General features: G+C 41.5%; 1 protein-coding gene across 2 annotated transcripts in view; it reads left to right on the plus strand.

Moving 5' to 3' along the window:
- Positions 1-26,470, plus strand: part of TOM1L2 (target of myb1 like 2 membrane trafficking protein) — a 68,866-nt gene that overhangs the window by 6,120 nt on the left and 36,276 nt on the right. For both annotated transcript variants that reach the window (XM_024215027.3, XM_024215028.3), the window contains exons 2-4: positions 22,246-22,330; positions 23,113-23,191; positions 25,344-25,493. In XM_024215027.3, the coding sequence (XP_024070795.1) occupies positions 22,246-22,330; positions 23,113-23,191; positions 25,344-25,493 (314 nt within the window). The remainder of the gene's footprint in view (positions 1-22,245; positions 22,331-23,112; positions 23,192-25,343; positions 25,494-26,470) is intronic.

Raw genomic sequence — 26,470 nt, forward strand, 5'->3', positions numbered from 1 at the left:
AAAGGGGGCAGAGCCAAGCTGGGTGGGGGAAGGAGAGGACAGAGCTCAGGGGGCTAGAGCTGGGCCGGGGGAGGAGCCATGCCTGCAGCAGAGCTGGGGAGGGGCAGATCCGCATAAACGGGACCCCAGCCAGTGGGGGGAGGACGGACTCCAGTAGGGTTAGGCTTGGTGGAGACGGGAGTCCCGCCACAGAAAAGGGTGGGTGAGGGGGGACACAAACCCTGGTGGGATCTTGAGAGTCTGGCACCTTAGGGTGAGAGCTTGTGTGGGGAGGTGCTGGACAGGTAGGGCTGCAGAGCCCCTGTGGAGGTGAGTGCTGGGGTGCTCATGGCCTGTTCATTGCTGTGGTCCGTGATTCCCAGGGTTGTCCCCAGGGCTTGGTTTGCAAGGTACGGGTGCCCTACTTCACAAACAAAATCCTGCTGAAATCGTCTTTCTCCTGTGGGGTTTCCGGTGACAGCCGAGGTACTAGCGCACCTGTGCTAGTGAAGGCAGGGGACTGGACTTGATGACCTTTCAAGGTCCCTTCCAGTTCTATGAGATAGGTATATCTCCATATATATATATAAAGCAGGAGTATAACAGGGCCAAAGCATCATGATGCAGTGGTTCTGCAAAGGGGAACAGAAGTCCCACCTGAAGGATCTTGCCCCACTTCAATCTGCGTTTCTAAGCAACCGGTGTTATGGTGTCCCAGGAAGTCAATTCCTTCCTAGACCCAAATAACCTGTATTTGGGCTGCTGCTTCTTTCCCTTGAATATCTGCTTTGGGGGTTGTATGTTTATATACAGGGAAGGCTGCATAGTTTGGAGGCATAAGCACAGGCTTAGAAGTCAACAAGTTCCAAGTTTTAATCCTGTTCCTGCTCTTGGCTTTCTCTCTCTCTCTTTTTTTTGACCCTGGGCAAGTAAGTCATGCAGGGTATGTGTTCATGTGAGACACCCCCCCTCATGTGTTGCCCCAACCCTCCTCCCAGGTGTGTACACAGGTTTTACTGGTGTTTTTAACCCTGGCTAGCTGGAGTCTGGCTTAAAGCCTAGGTTTTACTTTCACTCGGGCTGTGAACTCACTCACCTTGCAATGAGGACACAGACTGAGTGCTGATAGTCCTCCAGAGCCTTCCCACAATTCCCCTGTGTGCCCAGTAGGACAGACACATTCTTCCACAATGCACTGGGAAAGAATTATAGAGCGGCTTAGCTTACTGCAGCACAAAGAACCATGGAATATAACCCCAGAAGTCCTAGTGACACACACAGGAGCGCAGCACCAGTGAGGGCACAGTAACCTGGGTAAGGCTTTGCTGTGTGGCTGCTCACCCCTGGGCTAGACTAACTCTGATGCTCAGACCCAGGTGCAGATCTTCAGGGAAAACCTTACCCTTAACTACTCTGTGTCTCAAATAATACTTCTCTACCTTGCCTGGGGGTTGTGCAGACTGTGTGAGTACAAAAATGAAAATCCTGTATAAAGTGGCAGTTCTGGCCACAAAACCAGAAAGTTCCTATACTTTACCTTCCCACTCCAGCACTCCCTATTAGAACCAAAAGATGTGATCAAACAGATAAGTCTTTGCACTGTGCTTTGAAGATGACTGAACTCTGACTTTGGCAGAATACATATAGCATATGTATATCTGTCAAGCCAGCTGTCAATAGCGATCTCGGGGAGGTTTGTTTGTTCTAGATTATGGTAAGCAGTGCTGACTGTTTCTGGATATAATAATGGTGGTGAAAGTTAAATGTTATCTTAAAGTGGATTTGCTTTGTTGCGTTTATCCACCTGATAAGCATCTGCCAGGGCAGCTGTCTGCTTAGCTGCTTGGATAAGGGAGCTACAGGAAACAATGTTAGAGAAAGGAATAGTGTCTGATCTATTTATTGTCTGATTCATTAAACATCAGTAAGTGATGTAACGGTGCCTTCTTAAGTCTTAGTAATTTTATATAATAAAATCTACGTTCCAGCCTTCTTTTTCTTCTGCTTCTCCATCTATTCCTTGTAATCATGCTCAAGGCATTTAAAGCTTCATGTTAGTTCTTTCATCCCCTTCCTGCCCCTTGTTCTCTTGGAATTAATAATAGGCAGTGACTGCCTGTTCAAAGACTCTTATGACAGCAAAGCTTTGAGTGAGCTATGTTTAAGTCAGTTATGCAGCTTTAGTGATGTAAGATTCTGTTGTATTTTAAGAATTTTCCTCCTCTTTTGGTGGAAGACATCAGGAGATTTTGTTCTGGAAGAAAAATTTTGCTGTCTGTCTTATAATTGCCAGGCATGTTTTTCCAAGGTAACAATACAACAAAAGCAAGACTTTCCCACAGATCGCTGCGTTTGTCCAGGGTTCCGCAGTTCTGCTTGAATGAGCTTGTGAGATACAATTATTTGTTTGTTGTATTATTTCTATTGGTGATTTAAATAAACCCCCATAAATAATTTCGTAGTTCCAGTTAAGCAAGTTGTGTTGAACACTGTGTTGGTGTTTGCAGTCGAGGCCTGATGCTTACCATATTAGAGAACTGTAGAAAATTATGGAAGGCCGTAAGCGCATGAGGAGTGTGTGTTTTCTCTGCCAGGAAGCAGCAGTGGTTCACATGAAAATTTAATTAGGAGCATACAGAATGTCTTCAGGTAAATGTCAGGTTTGAAAAAGCAGATGTCAGAGGGGGTTTTGAAGAGCGGGAGGAGCTAATACAAGGCATTTCATCTTTCCTCTGAAGCTGGAGCGATCTTTCCAATAAACTGTTGCTTGAAGTATGGTTATGATCAGGAAAATACTATTATTTATTTGGATTACTAGGATGGGATTCTGTTGGACTCAGAGGTTTAGTAATGGGGATATATAGCATCTTTCGCATCTAAACTGGCCAATCAAATTCCAGCCCAGTTCATGGTGTGTGAAAGTTATTTACATCTGATTTTTGGCAAATTGCTTTCTGTGTCCACTGCACAGAAATCACCACAGCTGCCTTTAACTGAAAAGCACAATGGAAGTGGAAGGAGAGAGGCTATGGATTAGATGGGCTATAAAGAAAATGGACTGTGAAGGTTGAGCTATCTTTTCATCTCTAAAAATGGTCCCCGCAGAGCAGGGCTGAGGTGTGTTGGTGGGGTGTTGTGGGGAAGCTCACTCCGCTGTTGGGATATACCTGGATGCTGTGTGAATTTATTTAAACAAATAATACTTGATTCATTTTGTAATGCTTTTCATCTGTACATCTCAAATGTGGGTAAGTATCATTATCCCCATTTTATAGGTGGGGAAACGGAGGTACAGAGAGGTTAATATAGACAATATACTGCTTCTCAATACATGTTTTATGGGTAACTAGAAGATTACAGTGTCCCCACCAGGCTGTCAGATGACTAGGAGGTTGCGACCATCCCTTCTAGATGTGGTCCTCACCAGTTTTCTACACCTTAGTAACCTTCTGATTGGATTAATGCAGTGCACTCTACACAGGGCTACTCTTGAAGATGACCTGAAAAGTTTGCTTGTTCAGAATGTGGCCCCTCACATGCTTAACTGTGGTTCTGGCACGGAGCATAACATTACAGCTGTGCTCCATGATTGTACTGGCTTTCCAGATGCAATTCAAATTGTTGGACTCAGAACTATAATCCCCTTTTGTGATTTCGGCTCTGTATATCCCTGCCTCTCACCTCAAATTCTACTCCTGTAGTTGAGACCAGCTGAGTCAAATATGCTGATAGTGTCTAGATTTGTAAATCTAGGACTGGTGGCAGAATATTCTTAGTGAAAGGCGCTTGCCTGTGGAATTTACATCTTCTCATGGACTAAAAGAGCCAAAATGTGTTGACTTTCATGGAACAATGTAAAGCTTGTCTATTTACCCAGGCTTTTCTGAAGGGTCTAGGCTAAATGTGTGGAGGCTCTCAATGGTGCAGAATGGCTGTGTTGTCGCATCTGTTCAGATTAATTTTAGGTAGTGAACGCAAACCTAGATTTTTATGATAGGCTCACAGAGTAAATTGGGGGAAATAGTTTTATGTGGAAGGGTGAACTCCAGGTAAATCTATATTCTGAGAATGCAAAACATTGTTTAGAAATGCTGCTGACCTGAGAATAGGAAGAATACAGAAAGGTGTGTACTAAAGTGGTGAAGCTAGCACTCTCCCCAGATGATACTACATTTTCCAATAGCAAGAGTCCGTGCGTCCAGGTGGGCATCCTCTCTTTAAATTGCATGCTTAGTTTTGCTTGCTCAAGAGTATCATCTTTAAAGGGTCACTGCTTGATTTAAGGTTATTAAAACAAATATCCTTTCCATGTGTTGCTAAACTCATTTTAGATTATTAAAACTGATTGGATTACAAGAATCTGAAGTACAGCTGACCTTTTTGTTCATGCTTCCTGTGTATTTTTTGCTTTTCATTCTGCTTGCACAAGGAAATCAGTTCCATTTTCTACATCTCCGGAACTGGTGAGATCTTTGTAAACACTGCAGGGGAACGTTTAAATCCAAATCAAATCTTGCTGTGTTGAATTTTTGTTAATTTCCTCAAGTGCAAAGGGCTGACAATGAGCAGTGATCTGTGAAATGGGCTCCTCACAGGTAGAACAAATAGTGAATGTGCGTATCCACCTTTGGGAACAATGAGGTCCATCATGAGAACTGCTTCAATCAATCCTTTTCAACAGAGACCTAGGAGGCCTGATTGGCTGTGACCAAAAGGCCTTGCTAACCCAAGTCCAGGATAAAACTTGAATGCACAATTACAACTACCTAAAACTTGCAGTCTGACAACAATGTACTAGAAATGGAGAAGGGAGTTTCTGGAGCGAAACCTTGCGCCATGCCCAGAGTAATTTTGGAAGTTGTTTTTCTAATAACCAGGACTCCAAATGTTTGGCACTATAGTACCTTTATGGCTGTCATGCTACATTTATTAATCAAACACCAACTGATTCTAAGACCTTTGCCTGAGGATGGAGTGCGGGATTGGACCCTTGCCCGGGAATCCTTTTTCAGCAGGAGGCACAGTGCTAACTGTTGTGATTTACTAAATAGGATTGTTTAAGGAAGTTACAAAAACAGTGTTTCAGCAGAGGATACAGAGGCACTTTATTGAAGCAACAGTGAAACCAGACAACCTTTCAATCGATTTTTATCAAAGCACTCTCAGTTTCCATTTCAAGGCAGTTAAAGTGATGATGAATATGGTGCAGAGAGAATCTGTTTGTAGAGCTTTTTTTCATAAAATGAAATATTGGTGCAGGCTTCTTGGCTCTTAACATCTTTTATTTTCCTTTTTTTTTCCCCATGGGAAATATTTCGATGCTTCCTTGAAATATCCTCTAACATGTTTTATGACCGACTTAAACACATTTGTTCAAGAGCTATTTTTATTTTTAACAGCAAATGCAGGTCTAGAAAAATGTATTATGGTGGACAAGGACAACAAAAACTAAAAATCTAGAGAAAATTAACCCATGTTTCATTGTCCATATGTGCAGTGTCTCTAAATTCCTTTCAGAGTAAATGTTTGCTTTGTTGTGGTGTAAACCTGGTAAGAGTCATTCTTCAGGAAAATGCCTTTTCCCAAGGACAAAATCAAGGCTTTAAAGAGCATGTTTATCTGCTTTGCTAGCAAAGTGTTCCATTCTCATGACTTCTGTTGTAAACCCCCCACTCCACCCGCTCAAAAAAAAAAAAAGCCAGCATATGTCTTGGGACTTTATACAGAGACACATATGTACTGTGCACTGTTTTGAAGGTGGATTGTCCTCCACTACAAAATTGGAATAGCTATTTAGTGTTAGATTTCTAGACACAATATATGGTACTTGAATACATCAAAAAGATGCATGACTTGCCAGCCCACTGTGAATGGGATGGAGATGCTATTCTCTGTATAGGTACCTAAAATAACATGGACTGTGGTCAAAACCCAGTCTCCCAGTGTTCATACAGAATTATGCTAGTCATGCAAAACAGTCTGACGATAAAGTGCTTTTAGTTTTATAAGATTACTTGGATCTGCTTTCACTTCATGATAATGTATTGTGTTGCAGAGAAAATCTCTTAGCAAAATGAATATCTTGGTTTTAAAAGGAGCAAATAAATACTGAGTCATGAATCTGGTCGCTTAGGAAAACTACATATATGTGAGAAGCTGGATAATTACTATAATACCATTTAATACCAGATTCCTAAAGCTGGATTGAGTTTTTTTTTAATAGTCACAAAAGCAGATTTCCGCTCATGAAAGTATTAGACTGTGTGTTTTTGAATAATGTAGTTTTATCTGCTGCAGCATAGCATGCTTAAATGTATATTCCATTTGTTTCTAATATAAACCTATATGTACCAGGTTACAATTTGAGGATGGCCAGCTCACAGTTTGATATTGCTTTAAGTCCTATATCTTTAAAAGTGTGCTAAAAAATTAATGGACCCCCAATATTTGGTTTTGGTTTTTAAACCTCCCATTGATGTCTCTTTATTTGAAACAATTTGCTTGCGGTGCTGTTTCTTGCGTTCTCTACACATGTTTGTGGAATGTTGAATTAAGACAACTTTCATGAAAGGAATGTTAGAACAATTTGAATTCTTAAATTGGGACCAGCCTTTAATAAAACTTTCATTGAAGGTGAATGAGGCATTTGATATGGTGCTTGGTGATACTTCTGTAAAATGATCTCTTACTGGGAGGAAAGAAACTTTTAGTATTTGGAGAGACAGTGTTGTGTTTAGTTGGGTGGTGTTGGACTGGCCAGCACTTCTGCCTTCTATTCTTGGCTCTGCCAGAGTCTTAGTAGGTGACCTTGGGCTAGTCACTTAATTCTGTGTGCCTTGGTTTCAGAATCTTTACAACATATTGTTGATGAGAGGCTAAAATGTTTAAGTGCTTTGAACTCATTGGAAGAAAGATTCTTATAGCAGCCCCAAGTATTATGAAATATACTCAAGGGTGAGCCTGTTTGTGGTGGCTAGTGTTTGGTGTAATATCAAAGGGATTTTTGTGACGACTGGTGCTGTGAACCTGCACAGGTCCTGCAGCACTAGCATTCAAACACAGCTTTCTGCTTGCATCCATGCAAACATCTTAGGAAGTGTTACTTCTCTGCATTTTAAAAACTGGGTTTAATGTGGGAGGGCAAAAACCCAATCCTCTCTAAACAGCCATGTCTGCTGTGTTTTAGTCACATACTATGCTGTCAGAAGATCTACTTTATTCCTGATTATTCTGTTTATTCATTTCAGTTATTCTTCCTTGAAAAGGATTCTTTTGAAAGAGGCTGGTTCTTGTGCCCAAGAAAGCGTTAACCTGAATGCCTAGCTATATCTGAACCCCTTTTCCCTTAGGAGCAGATGGTTTACTTTAGTTTAACGAGTTGTTTCTCCACGGTTCCAAATCTTTCAACTCTTATTTATAAATACTCCTAAAGCTGTTCCAGAAGGTGAAATGAAAATGGAGTCAACCGATCTATTGCTTCAATCTATCAGCCTCTTTTAAAAAACAAAACACTACATTACGACTGTCCTGTACAATCTGGAGCAGTATGATGAGCAATGCAGGGATCAAATGCTATAGTCAATAGTGTAATAAAGTATCCCAAAAAATCAAGGGTTGCATAAATGCATAAACTAATTAAGTGTATTTGTATCAAGACAATGCCGAGGTCAGACTATCCACACTGGACCATATTTGCCATTGCTTCTCTAATGTGGGAATCAGAGTAACCCAGGAACCCTCCAGGGGCTCAGCGTATGAACATTGCCAAACTATGCCACAAGATGCAAAGAGGAGGCTGACTCGTCACAAGCAGTGTCAGGAGACCGAGAAGACAAGTACACATTCCAGTTAAACCTGTTGTATGCTTTGGGTAAGAGCTTGTAAATCTGGTTATTGTATGGCAAGCATGGGCAGACTATTCTCCAATTTAGCAGTCAGACATTCTGGCCTAGAAAGAGTGACTGCCAGGCAAGAGCTAGTCTGTCCAAATTCAGGTCAGAAGATGCCATGCAAAATGAGAGCAGATAATTGTTATAAACTTGTTACAAACTTGTTACACTTCTAGGCTGTGTCTACACTTAAAATGCTACAACGACACAGCTGTGGCACTGTAGTGTTTCAGTTTAGAAGCTTATCTCTCCTGTTGCTTTGGGTAACCCGCCTCCCTGAGAGGTAGTAGCTAAATTGACAGAAGAATTCTGTTAACTTAGCCATGTTGCATCCTTTGTATTTTTATGGGATACATCTGCTGAGAGAAGTGTAGTGAACTTTGCATTTGACAAGAATAATGGGAATAAAAAAAAAATTCATATTCATGGCATGGCTGAGGTAATATGGCAGAAGGGACCTTAATGCTGGCTTTTGAGTGCTTGTTTCTCCACTTTAACCTTGCATTCATTACAGCTGTCTTCATTTATTTTCCCAATGGTTTTTTTTTTTTTTAAAGAAAAAGACATTCTCCTCCTCCCCGCCCCCCAAAAATCCAACAACTCATGATTAGACTTACAGAAATTGCAAGCTCCAACAGCTTTGCCAGCAGAGCTTGAAGGGTCCTTTAAACCTCAAAGGGTTGCAGTCCTGCAGCGCTTAGTAATTCTGGGCCACTTTGGCTTCCCCAAGCTGACAAATGCATCCTTAAGTCCACCCGTTCTTAACAGAAGCATCCTACTTGCATTCTGAGAACCAAATACTACTTTTAATGGGGAAGTATGAAAGTACTTGTTTTCAGCATTGGTAATTTTAAAAAGACTGATCATGATGATTTCAAAGTTAGCCCTTTAAGTCTCTGTGAGAACAATCCAAGAGGGGAAGTCTGAAGTCTCTACTTTCAATCATTTTTGATCTAGAAAAGCCGAAGAATGGTTGTCTTTTCCCCTTGTATTCGCATAACTCAAACTGTTTAACTGGTTCCTTGTAGACTAAAATGTTGCCTGCTTGACTTCTGTCTAAAGGGTTTATTTTTGGAGCTGTAGAAGATACATTGATGAGATAGTGGTTACTGTAGATTAAAATGTAATGGCGTTAAGAATGTTAAGCAAAAGAGTTTGCATTGAGTCCTTTGTCAGTTAAGCCATCTGGAGTTTTGATTGCTTAGTATCTATGAAAGAGCACCCCTATTGTGTGCTAAATTGCTTATCTGTATATTAAGCAGATGTTGACCACTACATAATTTGGCTACTTGCTTTTCATCTCACTATTTAGACTTTTAGGCTCTGCTAGCACGTTTTGTTTATAATCTAGAAACCTGTCTTGTATCATTGTGAGCAGTTATAATCCAAGTGCTCTGGAGTATTTCCCAAGAAATCAAGTACATGGAAAGCGATGTCACAATAACAGGGACACAAGCAGAAGAAAACTTGCAAGCAAGGAACCTTGATTTATGGGTGCCATTATGTCTTGCCAATAGGGCCTGATGTGGAATAGGCAATAATAAATAATTTGGTTTATCTCTGAACTGTCTTCTATAGCGATGACATTTTAAGTTCTAAGTCAGGGGTAGGCAACCTATGGCACGCGTGCCAAAGGCAGCAAGCAAGCTGATTTTCAGTGGCACTCCCACTGCCCGGGTCCTGGCCATGGGTCTGGGGGGCTCTGCATTTTAATTTAATTTTAAATGAAGCTTCTTAAATATTTTAAAAACCTTATTTACTTTACATACAACAATAGTTTAGTTATATATTATAGACTTATAGAAAGAGACCTTCTAAAAACGTTAATGTATGACTGGCACGCGAAACCTTAAATTAGAGTGAATAAATGAAGACTCGGCACACCACTTCTGAAAGGTTGCCAACCCCTGTTCTAAGTAAAAGGGTATTTTAGAGAAAAGAAACAGCGTACCACCAATATATTTTGCTAAGATTTGGGAAATACTGCTAAACATCAAATCATTTATTAACCAAGAAATTATTGTGGCAGCCATAAAATGGTTGGCTAATCAGAGTAAGATCAGTTTTTATTTACAGGCATAATGAGCAATTAAGTTTGAGCAGCTGTCAGAATTGCAAAATTAATAAAGTTCAACAGAAAACAAAATGGGTCAGCATTTGGTTGTGATTGTTTTCTTGACATTGCAGCTCATTAGTGTGTGTGTGTTGTAGTTACTATAATAAGTAAAGCAGCCTTTAAAATCTCTATCTAATGCAGTGGCTTAACACAATGAGTGAGTGGTGAAGATCTGGTTTCCAACAAAGTTCCTGGAAGCATAAAAATTTTTTTTGATTCAGCTGGATCAGTTGGGAGTTTTTGTATGGACCTCTTCTGGGGATGGTGGCAGAGTCAGGTGGTGCAATGCAAGACCTTATTTGAGGAGGAGAATGTGGAATGGTCTGTGAGGTCCTTGACACCATATAGCTCTATCCCAACAGAAAGTGATGACTTCACCCACCTACAAGACATCCTTTTCTAACAGATTTTTTATTTCATTGACCCAATCTGAAACTTTTTATGGATTTTTTTTTTCTTTTGGTTCATAAAATCTTCAATATTTCGGCTTTTTGTCCTGATTTGGGATGGGAAACACTTTTTTAAGTTTGAATTCCTGCAGGACTGGAAAACTGTTTCCTGCCTAGTACTAATGAAAATTGCAAAGAAATTTTCCAGATATAAAATGTAGCACCTAAGCTCTATTTTGGCTTCATGGCTAAACATTGCACTGCGCCATGAAACCCAAGGGCTTGGAAGCAGAATTGAAATCGTTAACGCTCGGGTCAGTAAAGACTGAGGAGCTACATTTTGAAGACAGTACAAGAAGGGTTACATGCGTGCATCTTGTTAACCATTGTAGGATTTATGCCCAGAACTTCCGAACAAGTGCTTTGAAAATGTAACCCCCTAAGCATTTGCCCTACTAATGAGCTTGGCCTCTTGGAAGGGGCAGCTGACAACAGACTACCCCAGTGGAAACGGCTTTAGCGCAAAATTATTTCTTTCACCTGATAGGGCTTCATTGAATCCAACTTCCATAGAAAGGAAACCTTTTAAAACTAGTGTCGGTGCTGTACTATTTAAGCCACAGGAGCTTGAGTGAGGCAGAGATCGTTGCCTTTTAGCAAAGTCTACTGTGTTCTTTTTAGCGGTGTGAAGGAAGGCTATGGATTAGAGAAGCAAATTGATGCACTTCCTGGTGCGTATTGCAACTTGGCTACCTATAAAAGCTACAGATATCTGACTGCCTTGTTTTCTGCTGCTTGTTGGGTAACCAGCATCTTCCAGATGGCACTAAATTCAAGTTTCCTTATGCATAGAAATATTGGAGACGGATGAGGTGGAATGTTGTGCAATCATAGTAGTTCATGATTTGTTTGGTTCCACCCATGTTGTCGTTACATGCATATATTTTAATGGTTCCACCTGTAATTATTAAGTACATTGTTTTGCTTGTCAATCTGCAGTAGTGCTATAGTTGTGAAGTAAGTCTGTTTTTATAACTAGTTTCTGTGTGGGAATGACAGAGTTTGCTTCTCTTTCTTACTAAGTGTAATTAATGTTTAAATTTATTTTGAACAAGTGAGAATGCAGGCAATTGACTTTAGTAGTGACCTGCAAAAAATAGAATACTGATTAGGGGTTCTACGAGGGGAAAAAAATCCAGCAGTTTGTTGTTTGCAGCAAACAAAACTTGTTACGAATGGGTGGGCAGGCGGGGGAGTTTTTTAAATATGAGAAGGGATTTTAGCCTTTGAGGCTACAGTGGTTTGGAAATTCTTAGAACATTTCACCCATGAAAGGTAATTAGTTTTGTTTTATGAATATGAAAGACACATCGCTTGTAAGTACCGGAGTGAAGTCCCAAATGGGTTATTAGAACTTGCTTTATTCATGTAGTACAGAATTAGCCATCAAGCACCGATGGATTTCAAATGTAGTTCACGGACACACTGATCGTCCATAATTTTCATAAAGGCTGCTTCTTTAGCTGTAATTGTTTGAAATTAAACACCCTTCGATGAGCAAGGAGGTGACAGAACTAAACACTGACACCCATTCTCACTCTTATTTGTGCTTTGAAGCTTGTCACGTAATGTAACTAGGCTGTCAAGCTCCAGAACTCTTAGATGTAATGTAAATGCTGACCTGTGGTATACTCTCCCCTCTTCCATACCTCATGGTTTCATCTCTTTGGTCTCAAAGGTAGTAATTCTTTTACTTTGTATGTATGGTGTCAGTCCACCTGTATTTTTTTAATGTATTTTAAACCAGCTTGTTTATGCAATTTTCCCTTTGCCATCCTATGAAATTTTAAGGACAATACATCTATTATATAGAGTATTTGTATATACCTATTAATTGGAAAAAGGCCAGGTTGGAAGATAAATCCTTAGCTTCACCCCCTTGGAATTTTGGGCAAACAAATATTGGAAGTTCAGTTGTGTTTTCTAACAGAATAGGAAAGGTTCATGAACATGAGTAAGAAGCTTGTTGAGGCTTTCATTGGAGCTTTAATATGGACTCTAACGACTTGTCTTTATTGGTAAGAACAGTATTTTCTGGCTATTAAAGTACATACTGGAAAAGCTTTTCAGGATTTTTTAAAAATATCTTGTGATAGATATTCAGATCTCCCGCCTTCCTCCAATCATAAATAATTTGTATATGGTCAGTCTTTGAATTAAGCAATCTTTTGTTCTCCTTAAAGGAAGCCTTTTTTAATACCTGCTGTGTTCCGTTAAAACACCATGCGGTTCACCCTTGCATAACGTGAGGAATCTGGTCTGCTTAGTTATCCAAAACCGATAGAGAACTGAAAACTGTACAAAAAATGTTTTGGCCTACAATTGGTGGAATGTGTACACTAGCCAACCAAGATACATATCTGTAACTTCATGACATCTGTACACAAACACGGCTGCCTTGTTGTGGTCAGGGGAAGGAGTGAAAGTTGATTTGATGTATCAGAATGGATCGGATGACTAATCCGAACTCAGCACTCAACCATACCACTCAGTCACAACTGTACTTTGTTGAGTAAGTCACAGCTTAGTACAGAAAAGGCCAGGGAGAACATTGTTACATTTATACTATCCAGAAGGTTTTGATTTATGCTTCCTTTGTCACTTCCATCTACAAACAAAAGATGGACGCTCAGGATGTGTTAATACTAGAGCACTGGAAGTGTTGCTTAATAGATCACAGGGGTTTGCACACTGTAATAATAAATCAAGACATGAAGTTGTCAAAGAACTTGATTTTTAGAGGAAGGTGTAACCTGTCCTTTTAAGAGTACTTTAGTTCATTGCCCTCATACAGTGAACTGAACAAGCATTACTTTCTCTATGAAATAACACAGTAAACACCTAAATTCAAGTAAATCCATCGAAGAAAAACTGTTATGTACACGTGTGTGTACACACACACACACACACACACACACACACACACACACACCTGTCCAGAATTCCGATGGAAGGTTTCCTCTGCACTGACTTCTGACATGAGCTGGAACTCACTAGCCAATTCCACACCCTGTTGGGAAAGTGCACAACCCTTGCAGTACTTCAGGCTCACGGTGAGGTAGGAATTTTGCAGAGGTCATCACTGAAAGAGCTAATGTAGCATATTGGTGCAATATATGCTGCTTTTAAAGTTCCTAGTTCAGATAAATGGCTCTGGATTTTTGAAAATGGTTTGATGTGGCAAGGAAACATTTTCACTTGACCTAGTTCTGAAGGACAGCTATTTACAGTACTTGGGTCAGCGCCTTAGCTTTAATGAGGATACAGCACAGAGACAAGGGAAGCTTTTTATTTTCTGACACGTGTAAAAATCCACTAGTTTTCAAATGTTTTTGTTGTTGGTTTTTTTTTTTAAAAGCTATGGCCTCCTGCTTGTCCCTAGCATAAGACAGACAGGTGTCCATACGCACATTGCATCCCACCCTCAGCGAAGCATGACATCGCCAGCAATAATTTCAAACTGATGGGAAGCTGCAGTGAGAAGATTGAGTAAGGATGCTCTTTCTGGCCTGGAAGCATATTGCTCTGCTTGGGGCACAGACTCCACTTCACCCCTTGGGGCAGCGCATTTAAACCATCAAGCCGCACCAGAAAAACTTGTTTTTAATTACCTATCTATAGGTACCTCTATAGGAAGCTGTATGGCTCCCATCACTGTAAGACGTGAGAGCCTCCCAAATGTTTAAAAATAGCTACCACCAATATTTCTTTTCCTCTGCCTGTTGGAGAGAGAGCTTGATTGATAGGGTTTTCCTTTGCCATGTGTGGAAAGGAGTTTTGCATTCACTGCTGAAAGGGGTGAAGACTCTGGTCATTCTTATTTCATGTGACAGAGTTGCTGTGTCTAGGTCCAGCTCCGGTGATAGTTCTGTCTCCCACACTCATGAGCCCTATTTCTCAACACTTATTGTTCCAATGGAACATAGCTGTCATGGGAGGTCATGGTCATGAAGGAAGAGTAGTGGTAGATAGTATTCAGAGCCCTCTGTGAAACTGGTCCTGAAACCTTGAACTGGGTTCTGCCTTGGTTGGGGAGTCAGTGCAGAGCATGAAACAGCAGTTTCAAGTTTTGTACCAAATGGTTATTTCAGGGCATGATGTGGCTTCATTCTGAGACAAGAATTTTGATAAAGACTAACAGTCAGAAATGCCTGGTTTGCTTCCGCCTGGTCTGTATCTTTCTCCCTGCTTTTTCTACCTCAGTTCCCAGTAAGGATGTGTTAATTGGCAGGGATGCCTACCTGCTCATCAGGTGCGGAGATCATTGACCCCTTTTGAAGGCTGCCGTTCACCTCTCCTGTTCTCTGCGTTGAAGAGAGGAGTCTATGGACAGGGAGGAAGGATTTTACATAAAAGTGGCTTTCTTAAAACACAAATCTTTACAGTTTGAATGAGATTTGGATGCTGAGGCCCCACTTTTCATCACAGTCCAAGATTGCCTTGTTGGAGCCCAGCCTATATGAGTTCGTACTCTAAGGTTAGTCAGGGTTTTATTCACCTGCAAACATGCTGAGATCCTTATGGGATCTCATAAGCTAAGCCAGGTCAGGCTGATTAAAGAGACCTTATTCTGACATGTAAGGATGTCTATTTTATTCTTCCCCTTGTCTATTGAAGTTGTGATCCTAATGTAGGCACAAGGCATTCTTAGTTCTATATAAATGTTAAGTTTAATTAAGTTAATTATTTAATTTAATTTGTATATTAATCCTCTTTGGCATGGATATGGTAGGCTTTGCTTCTTGTTCTAACTGTCTGCTGTTAAACAGATGCTGTGTTCTGCTCCAGAAGTGGCTGGATTTCAGTGGTAGTTAAACAATACGCTTTATATACTGTACCTGTATCACAGGGATGTTGAAACGTAACTGTTTGTAAAGCACCTTGAGATCCTCTTAAGAGACGCAGTAGCAGATCATGGTTTGTAGCTGTGCACTGTTTATTTGTAATCACAGTCTAATGCCATATGGTGAGTAGTCTTCAAAAAGAGAATCAGACTGTTCATTGGGGAAATGACTGTTCCTAAATAAATTTGAACAGACTTCTTTCAAACTTGGAATGTGGGCTAAATATTTTAAAGTTTGAGTCTTGAGCATGTGCCCATTCTTTTGCTATTTTGGTGTTTAGTAAGTCTGTGGGTTCAGTACAAATTATTCATTCAGAACCACAAATGTGCATGGTGCTCTAGAGACAAGACAGTCGGCCTGCCCCAAATAGTTTTCAACCCAAGCGTAGCTAAAACATGATGTAGGGTGACAGTAGGCAGGAGAGAGGACCAGGGCTACAGCAGTCCAAATCAAATCATGTTTCTCTATGCTGATCCATTTTCTTTGGAGAGCCAAGCTCAGCAGTTTTAGAATAGGGAGAGCAGAGAGAGAATGGAGTAAGCAAGGTGACAGAGTGGAAAATGTTGGCCTTTTGTCTAGCAAAGAAACTGACCTCCTTTCTGAATGACTTACTTAAAGACGCCCTCAGAATTGATCTCTAAATACTGAATGGTGGTTCATATTCAGTTTCAATAGCAGCACTGTGATCAGAAATTCACATCAGCTGCAGTGATATCTAATAGTTGCTTTTTAGAACAAACCTCTTGGCTCATTTGTTAGTTTGGGATGGTGAGATTATCCATGTACAAAGAAATCCATGGATTTTTCACACCAAGGGCTTATCCAGTTGTTAGAACGTAGATCCACATAGCAGAATGTTTACTATTCAGACTGGAGACCACACTTACACACTTACATAAACACCAGTCTCCCTTTCTCTTTGCGTGTAGTTTGTACACAAGGCAGGACTTAAATGTCCATGAACAATAACTTGCTGCCTTTGCCCAATACTGGAATTTCCACTTGCATCTTTCAAGCGTGTTGTGCAGCACGATGACTCTTGCTGTTCGATACTTGGTAGACAGACTTACTGATGGAAGGAAAGGGCAGAGTGTTCAGAAAGCTCTATCTTAGCGAATGTCTTCACAGCAAATGAAAGGTGTGTTCTTAACTGGGGTTGGCTAAGATGGGTGAAAATAGCAGTGAAGACACAACAAGTCAGCTTTTAACTCGGGTTAGCAGCTCAAGTTAAAGCCTACAGGGGAACCTGGGATTGGACTCTAGTGGCTAACCCGAGTTAAAGGCCACGTTGCCACTGACCTTAAAGTATATGAGTCTGAGTCTTCACTGCTATTTTAACCGAGTATGAGCACACTTTTTTTTTTCATTATAGACATACCCCCACGTCAGCCTGTTGCCTCGTTTACTGCATGCTGTCACCATTCTGCTAGAGCAAGTTTCCATAGTGCTTCCTGAGACCAGCACTTCGTTCTCCAGTCTAGAAACATGCATAGGGTACATGTATTAAATACAGTTCCTACCTGAAACCAGTCTTCTCAGTTCAGATCCTGTTGAAAGTGTTCATCAAAAAACATACAGTGGCAGCTGGCATCATTATTAGCAGATGCACCAGCGTGGTCAGATTGAGTATGGAGATCGAACTACCCTCGTGTTCATCAGTGGAGGTCTCGGAGGTCAGGGTTAAGGTGCATTGTCAGGGCAGGGAGAGGGAAGCTTGCACTGCTGTTGCTTGTGCTGTATCTGTCCTGTCTCCAGGGCTATCAGGCCTGTAGCTGTAAAACAAAAGTACTAAGGGCTGAGTATGAGAGGGTTGTGTAATAGGTGACCTTAGGTGCACTCCATGTCAGCTTTCATTTGTTAGGATGCTACTGAGCAGAGCTTGAAATGAATGCTCCTCCTGAGGGCAACCAGCTGTTTTGTCCTTGCATTTAATTAAAACAAAAGAGCACTTTCTACCTCTCCTGCATAGCCTGTTCCTACACAGTTTCTGGGCACTATTCCTTAAGAAGGAATAATCAATTGCACAAATACAAAAAATGGGAAATGACTGCCTGGGAAAGACTACTGCAGAAAAGGATCTGGGAGTTATGGTGGATCACAAACTAAACGAGTCAACAATGTAATACTGTTGTGTGTCCCGCCCCCCCCCCCCCCACCAAAAAAAAAAAGAGAGAGAACATCATTCTGGGATGTATTAGCAGGAGTGTTGAAAGCAAGAGACGAGAAGTGATTCTTTCACTCTACTCAGCATTACCAGTTCTGGGCACCACACTTCAGGAAAGATGGGGACAAATTGGAGACAGTCCGGAGGAGAGCAACATAAATGATTAAAGGTCTAGAAAACATGACCAGTGAGGGAAGATTGAAAAATTGGGTTTGTTTAGTCTGGAAAAGAGAAGACTGAGTGGGGACATAAGTCTTCAAGTACATAAAAGGTTGCCATAAAGAGGAGGGTGATAAATTGTGCTCCTTAACCACGGAGGACGGGACAAGAAGCAATGGGTCTAAATTGCAGCAAGGGAGATTTAGGTTAGACCAGGAGTTCTCAAACTTCATTGCACCGCAACCCCCTTCTGACAACAAAAATTACTACAGGACCCCAGGAGGGGGGACCAAAGCATGAGCCTGCCTGAGCCCCACCATCCCAGGCGGGGGGCCAAAGCCAGAGCCCCACCATCCCAGGCTGGGTGGCCAAAGCCCAAGGGCTTCATGCCCAGGCAGGGAGCCTGTAACCTGAAGCCTAAGCCTGAGCCCCAGGTGGTGGGGCTCAGGTTTCGACCCTGGGCATTGGGGCTCGGGCTTCAGCTTTGGCCCTGTGTCCCAGTCTAACTCCAGCTCTGGAGACCCCATTAAAACAGGATCATGACCCACTTTGGGGTCCTGACCCATAGTTTGAGAACCACTGGGTTAGGAAAAACTTCTTAACTTTCAGGGTAGTTAGGCACTGGAACAAATTACCTAGGGAGGCTGTGGAATCTACATCATTGGAGGTTTAACTAGTTAGACAATCCCCTGTGAGGGATGGTCTAGATAATATTCAGACCTGCCTCAATGCAGGGGACTGGAATGGATGACCTGTTGAGGTCCCTTCCAGTCCTACATTTCTATGATTCTATGTCTAGCTTATTTCCTTATGGTGACCTCATCCTGGTCATACTTTCGAGAGTGGGCATAGCCTTGGCTAGTAGATGACGTTCATGAAGATTGATGCACAGGAGGCATTCTTAGTTGAGGAGCACCTTGTCTGAGTGCTGTAAAATGGGCAGCATGTAGCACTTTTATAGAGATTTATCACCTAACAACCCACGGAGGTAGGATGGTATTAGCTGTCATTTTACAGATGGGCAAACTGCTTAACCCCTTTGCCTCCATTTCCCCAAGATGTCAGTGGCAGCCTGGAATTAGAACTCCAGAATTTCTGGCTATGTCCTGTGACTGGACTTCTCTGAGATTTAATGTTCAACAGCCATGAGGGTCTTAGATGTAAGGTGCTATCGAAGTGCAAAGTATTATTCTTTCCCATCCCTGGCCCTGGGAACTAGAGACTTAAGTTTGTATGAGGTGTTGTTTGTATATTGCCCAATAAAAGTCTCCCAGAAATTATTCACTTTTTTTCTGCCTTTTTACTTTATCTTGTCTGGGGTGGGTATCAATTAAGATGCCCTGCACCATCCCAGAGTTGTGCTGATTGTCTCCAAATCCTTCGCAAGCTAATGCCAATTGATATGTGCTACGGACCCGTTGTGGGCAGTGGGGGAACTGATGCTTTTCTAATATATTGACTATAGGTGCACCTACATGAGGAAAATATGCCATTCTTCCAGGATTCCGGCACCTGCACTAGGTGTTGGAAACAGTTTGACCCTGTCAGTATTATCAGCCAACTATTTCCTGTCCAGTTTGAGAGTGAGCCGCAGGGAGATGCGTGATTGACACCCAATATCAGTTTTTCCAGCATTTAAAAACATGTCTAGGGGTTCTTAAGGTTCTGCAGTTTCCCAGGTACAGGATGGGGATTTTCTTACTCAGAGAAGCATGCTACATGACCCCTAGTTTATACTAATAGTACTGTTCTGATGTGTTTCTTGGGGAGCTGGAATCTATCCCTGCATTGTTGGAGCTATTTGTGAACATGGTTGTTGCTAATACTGTTTCAGTTTTGGTGTACACGCGGCTTTAATGTAATCAAGGGAAGTGCTTTCACAACTGTTAGTTCCTCTTGTCCATGTAATGTGTGCTGCTTTTGAAGTGATTTGTATTTAAAATTAGAATCTCAACACTCAGTCAGAAAGTCACAGCCTCTTCTCCATGCTCTGAGGGGAAGAATGATCACTGAAACAGCAGGAACATACTAGCACAGTGCCACCAGAGAGAATAGTATGTCTTAAATATGGGGTATTTGTAAGCATGGGCGCTTGACATGCTTTGTAAAGAAAATCCAAAAATGTGCTAAAGAAAATTGTGTTCCCCGTTGCTCTTGCAGTCCCTGTCCTGATGTCAGCTTTCATACTGTCTGACTCAGTCAAAGGCTTGACTTCTCTTTAGAAATCATGTGGGAAAATGCTAACCCTGCACATGGCAATGCCAGCAGCCAATTCATTCATTGATCTTGTGATAAATATTTGGCCATGGTTTATTTGGGCAAAATGTCCATGTGACACGGCTCTGTGACTGAGAATCATGAAATCTTTTGAAACTCTTTCTCCATTTAGTGCAGCGCTGTCTCCACTTGATGTTATTGGAGGTAGCAGAGAGGTTGGCCATTCAGTTAGGGCCACCAATAATTTGATTCATGTGTTGTTGTTTTTTTTGTTTTTTGTCTTGTTGGTTTTGTGTGGCCAAGCTGTAGAATATAGATAATGTTGTGCCCCTTTAAATGTTTTGTTACTGACACTGACTATACTTTTATTTTACAGTTTGGTTATTTCCTTGGCATAATATGTGGTTCAGGGCTTCTGGTCTGTCTGTCTCTTTCTCTCTCACACGCACACTGACACAGAGTTGTAAATATTTAAAAAAGCCTTTGTGAGGGGTACTGATTCTAGAAACAATTAGAAGCTTATTTGTTTGTTCATCTTTCCTTAGAGAAAAACAGAATATAAGTTATTTTTGTCGTCCGTAATCCTTTGTCCATTTCGGTGGTGCGACCCAGATTCGCTGCTGTGATGCTTTGTGAAGTGCAGCAAAGGGGTTAAGCTGCTGGAAAGAAGTCTCACGAGTATGCATCTGGTTTGTTTGAAGAACAGTATTAAACTTCAGTGACTAGAAACCACCTTGAAATCTTAAGAATGCTACTATTGGTCAAAACACAGTAGGTCATAGTCTCTGAACTCCCTCGTTGAATTGCTGGGGAATGGGCGTACTTCATATGTGAATAGATTTTGTGCTACTTGAACTGTACCATGAGATAAGGTTGACTGACTTTTTCGAATCTGTGTCCCGTACAAAGATGGCGCTATGGCTGGGTTTTTTTTCTATTCCTCTTTGGACTTGTGGGACCCGGACAGAGATCGTTTGAGTGCCTTTCAACACTCCTTATGAGGCTGAAAGTGTCACTGTTGAGAAATGGGATGATCTCACTTTTCCTGTGTTCCTCCCACTCTGGGATTGAGCGAACCTCTCTTCAGCGCTTCCAACTTTGGCCATGTCTATGCCAGTCTTTTTTTTCAAGTTGCTACCGTTGGTGGAACTGCTGTGGTGGGAATACTGGTTGCTGGCATTTTAAGCACCATGTTATGTGGCCCTTGCTCTGAGCTGGCACTTGGTCTGTGCTAACATTGCCACAGTTACTACTGCCAGGGGAGCTGTAACCTTGGTCTCAATGGTAGGAATTTTTTTGGGAACAGTGTTACCATAGATGCAGCTTTCTGGCCCGGGAAGCACAAGGCAGAGTTATAGAACAGGTTCAGTCTTCTAAAAGTGAATCCACCCTGTTCAGGCAATTTTATCCTTTGCGACAAATGGGTTTGATTTGGGGAATTTGATATAAAGAATTCAAGGTGATTACAAGGGGAACAAAGGAAACTGCACTTCTGCTGTTCTTGCTGCTTTATAATGTATAAACTATGCCTGAAAGATTTATTTAGGAAAGTTTTGCTTGTGTGTTGTACTTTTTGTTGATTGGTTGGGTTTTTTGTTTTGGTTTGGTTTTTTTATGTCAAAAATTCAGGTCTTGTTTACCCTGTTTTCCTGGAAGCTTGGTAGTAGGTCTGTAATTTCAGATGACAAGGGATCTGAAATAAAACATGATTAATTGAGGAGGGAAAGTGATGTTTATCCAGACAGCTGAGAGCCCTTTTTGTTTGTAAGCGTATTTAAATCAAATGTCCAACAAACAGGTGGGAGAAAACTCCTCTTGTTAAAGATTCAACACTACCACCTCTTCTGTTAAGGTCTGAGTGCACTTCCAAACTACATCTCCGGGTCCTCCAAGAGACACTTTCTGCAAAATAGGGAAGGCAGGAATTTTACATTTTTGATACTTCAAAGGTAAAAAAACAAGCAAGGAAAAACACTTGGTGTACAAAAAGGAGCCAGGTCTTCCTCATGAAAAGAGAAATATGAATTCTGACTCCACAAAAATAGGGAGGGTTGACATAGAGGTGTTAAAATATAGTAAATTAGAACTTTGAATGATTAGCCCCTTCTCCCATCAAAATATCAGAGGTAAAGTAGGGTGGTAGCTAAGAAGATAGGGCAGGAATTAACTGACAGCCCGTCTGTGGATATTGAGTAATCCAGCCCACAGGATTGACTTTTACTCCGGAAGCTTTTAGACTGGTCTCTAAATTAGGAAAAACGGTATGATGTTGTCCAGAGTCAACAGTGCAAGAGCTTGGAAAATTTGTCCCTTCCTCATATGGGGAGTGCTAACTTGTGTACAAGGCACAGTAATAGAGTGAAGATAAGATGAACTATAGTAACTTAATCAAGGAGAGGTGACAGAGATTTTTGTGTTGACTTCACAGAAAAGGCGACTGATGGCTCCTTGCAGAGTGAGGATTGGACACTTAACATGGAGATCTGCGACATTATCAACGAGACAGAAGAAGGGTATGTGCTATTACAGATAACTTTGGGCAGTTCACACGTTTTGCTGTCACGCTGACACTGAGCTTTGTTCTTCAGCATGCTAGGTGGTGCAGTGGGCTAATGCACAGGTGTCCTCAGATTAAATCCCATTTTTAGGTAGCAAATGAGTTGTTTGGTCTCCTCATCCCAAACTGACACTGCTCCACTTCAGACAACCAGCATGTCTTATGGCACTTGCTAGTGTTGACCTCTGCTCAGGAAAGTTGGAGGGTTAGAAAAACATGGGATGTGGCATGTCAGGATTGAGATTCATTAGCAGAGCTCTATGTTGGCCCAGCACCAAAATGACAGTACTAGATTTTCATGGTGCAATATCTAATTCCTGGGTGTTTCCAAAAAGCACATACTAAATGTGCTACAATAGGGATCATTGATCCTGTATTTTTAGGAGACTTGCTTGTAACTTCCAAGCTGCCAAATGCTGCAATGCTACCAGATCCTAACATTTGAAGAGCGGGACCTCTCCAGTATCATCTGTCCCTTCAGCACTCAGGCTGTGTTGCTTGTGCTACACAGCGGGCCTGTTCTCAATGGTGTTACGCCTGTGGCCTCTTCCTGAGTGCCTGTCAGTCTTGCTGTCTCATTCATACATCGCCCTTGTATCTGCATTCACATGCTGAGCTTTCAATGATTATAGCTGCGTTATCTAAAGTTAACGCAAGTGCTCCTGCCCTGTCAGAAAGGGTTAGGGAATGCCGATGTTCCCACCTTATGAGGAATGAAAATATGTTTTTCTCCTTCAGTCCAAAGGATGCTATCCGAGCACTGAAGAAGAGGCTGAATGGAAACAGAAATTACAGAGAGGTGATGCTGGCTCTAACGGTGAGTGGGGTGAGCTGGGAAAGTGCCAAAGAAACCTACCACAGTAGCGTTTACCTTCAGAAAGGGGGAACTACACAAAAACGAGGATGCTAGTTAAATGGAAATTTAAAAGAACAGTCACGAGGATGAAATGCCTGAAAACTGCATGGAGACTATTTAAAAACACCATAATAGAGGCTCAAAGTAAAAAAATACCCCAAATAAAAAAAAAAAAAAAAAAAGCCACTGTCCTAAATAGCAGAGCAAAAGAAGCAGAGGCAAAAAGGCATCCTTTAAAAATTGGAAGTCAGATCCTAGTGGGGGAAATAGAAAGCAGCATCTACTCTGGCAAGTCAACTATAAAAGTATAAGGCAGGCCAAGAAAGAATTTGGAGAGCAACTAGCCAAGGGCACAAAAACGAATAGTGTAATTTTTGTTGTAAGTACATCAGAAACAGGAAGCCTAAACTAAATCAGCATAAATTACTACATTGTGCATTTGCACAGCCCTACTGGAGTGTGAGGTGATTTGGCAGTGACCTTTCCTGCTGATCCTGTCAGCAAGGCTATTGGTTGAAAAGGGCCTACTGGGTGACATGGCAGATCAGAATGTGTTTTGGTGGGTGAAACTTGCACTTCCTGAATGTAAGGGACAAATACCATTGACTAGATCAAGGCATAATGTGGGTAGGTGATCTGCATGTGTTTCCCCTGCACTCTGCCAGCACACTTCAGTCCTCCCTTGCTACATCCTATGCTGCTCCCTCCTTAGCATAGATGGTTGCCAGTTGTGCTGACCTGTGTGGTGGTTGTCACTTGTATGAAGATGACCGTTCTAAATTCTTTTTCATTCTTTACCTAACTGGCTTTGACTCAGTCTCTGAAGATGAAGTGCTCTTGCACTAATCCATTGTTGGCTCTGTCTCCTCGTGGCCACTTCCTGCCCTGGGTTGTCATTCTGATAGCTGCCAGTTAAGGGTTTTGTTGGAGAGAATTAAAATAAGGTGCTAGTGCCCCAGGGAGCAAAATGAGACTGCTTTGTCCATCATAATGTGGATATGGAATTATACGTTGTCTTGAAAAGAGGCTGAAATCTGGACTTGCAGGCCTCAATGCCCATGTCGTCAGGTGCGAGGACATCAGTAGGAGCAGAAGCTCCTCGGCTATGGGGTCATGGCAGTTATTAGCCATGGTTATATGTAAAAGCTGTGTGTTGTATTCATCTCCATGTGCATCATGTTCATCACAGAAAAGAGTCAATAGCTGCTGTTCCATGGTAATTGAATGTCCAAGTGAGAATGACTCCAGCTAAGTTATGGGGAAAATGTGTATTGGGGTATAACCTGTCAAATAATTCAAAAGCAGAGTGTTTTGAAGGATTTAAGATAATTTGGCATAATCCCCATGTAAAACTCTATAACATGGATTGTAAATTGGGGTGTCCTGGTTCAATCACATTTCAGAAGCATTGAAAATGGGTATCTCTAAACCCGACCCTGTGACAGGATATCCATTTGACATGTCCTTGCTGTAACAACCTATGTGCTGAAATTTGGTGTACAAACAGCATTAGTGAGCAAACTTGAATGAAAATGGCAGAAACTTTTATTTCTTCATCTTGACAATGAGAAAAGTTGGATCACAAAAGTCTCGGGTGTTAATATTAGTGATTTATTTTATCACAAGACAATAGCTATCAAGAAAGGAAAAAACTTTAATATGAATCACATTTTGTCAGCATCTTTTGGTGCCTAAGGCATAATTTCTAGTGATATTGTCTCATCAGCTGGATCACCCCCTCACTGACTAATGTCCAAAAGCAAAGGTCCAAAATTACTAGTGAAAATTATAATGAGAAAGGGCTACATATTTGATCTCATTCAGCTTCAGGGTACATATAAAGGAAAATTGCTACACTTTGGCTATTAACCAATTGACTGGTTTGCATGGTTCCTGGTAAAGGTGACTGAACATATCAATGAATTCCTAGGGTTGTGTGTAGAGGAGGAAGCTCTGGAGGGGTACTGTGGGGGGTGCGCAGGGGAAAGAAGCAAAAACAGGGTACTAAGCCTCCTCTTCCTCTCTCCTCCGCCCCCTCACCCCAGTGCAGACACTTTGTACCAGGAGGACTCTTCCTTTGTTCCATCAGAGGTTATTTGTGTTTCTTGTGTAGGTATTGGAGACCTGTGTGAAAAACTGTGGCCATCGCTTCCATGTCCTCGTGGCAAACCGAGACTTCATAGATGGTGTTCTGGTGAAAATCATCTCGCCCAAGAACAATCCTCCCACCATTGTACAGGATAAAGTACTCGCCCTGATTCAGGTATGCAAGTCAGCTCTTCAGTTCTGTACGCCATCTCTGAGATGGGGGCTGTCTCGCTGAGCACTGTACCGTGCTGAGCATGGTGTTCGTGCTAAATGTGCAATGGCAAACCCACAATGAAATGGGAGACACTAATATATGACGTTTAGGGGCAGAACTTACCTAGGGAAAAATGCCTTCTCAATTCTGAATACACAGGATTCTTTAAAGACACCACTTTGGTAGTGAGTTTTTTTTTTAAGGGCAGCACATCTACTGGTTAGACAGGCGACCTAGAAGTTGGTGACCTATATTCTGTTTCCAATCCTAATTGACTCACTGCGTGAGGTTAGACAAGTCATTTTAGCAGCACATTCTGCTCTCAATGAAATAAATAGGAGAACTCCTGTTGATTATTTTTTTAAATAGTACAAGATCAATCTTTAATCTCTCTCTGCTCCATTTCCCTGTCTGAAAATGGGACTACTTTTCCATCTTTAATAAGCCCTTTGTACTTCTATAAGGAACATTCATCGAAAGATCTCATTTCCTGTGCTTGCTCTGCAGCAGCAGTTTACTCTCCTACTGTTTCCTGAACTGTCAGCTCCTTGCCCAAAGTGGTAAAGGTCAGAAGTGCACATCTGCCACTTATTTGTATGCTGCACAAAAAGCTAAACAAAGCCGTGCTAATTTCACATCCCATTAGAATTGCATGAAGAAACACTGTTGCTGGAGGAAACTTGACAGTCATAGGAAGCTTTATTTGCAAGCTTCTACTAGGCTATTGCAAATACCAGGCAGTTAAAAACTTTGTATATTAAAAACTATATAAAGGTGCTGTGGTGGTTCTTGGTGGGAATAGGTTTACAGGCACATAATGCAGTTTTCAAAACATATCTTTAATTTGAGCGGGGAAACGGGCTACTGAATCTCTAGTTGTTTCTCGGGTGGTACATATTTAAAGCATATACAGGAACATAAACGAAGCCACTAAGACT

Source organism: Terrapene carolina, unplaced genomic scaffold (genome assembly GCF_002925995.2).
Source record: "Terrapene carolina triunguis isolate 2854851 unplaced genomic scaffold, T_m_triunguis-2.0 Scaffold93, whole genome shotgun sequence".
Classification (NCBI taxonomy): domain Eukaryota; kingdom Metazoa; phylum Chordata; order Testudines; family Emydidae; genus Terrapene; species Terrapene triunguis.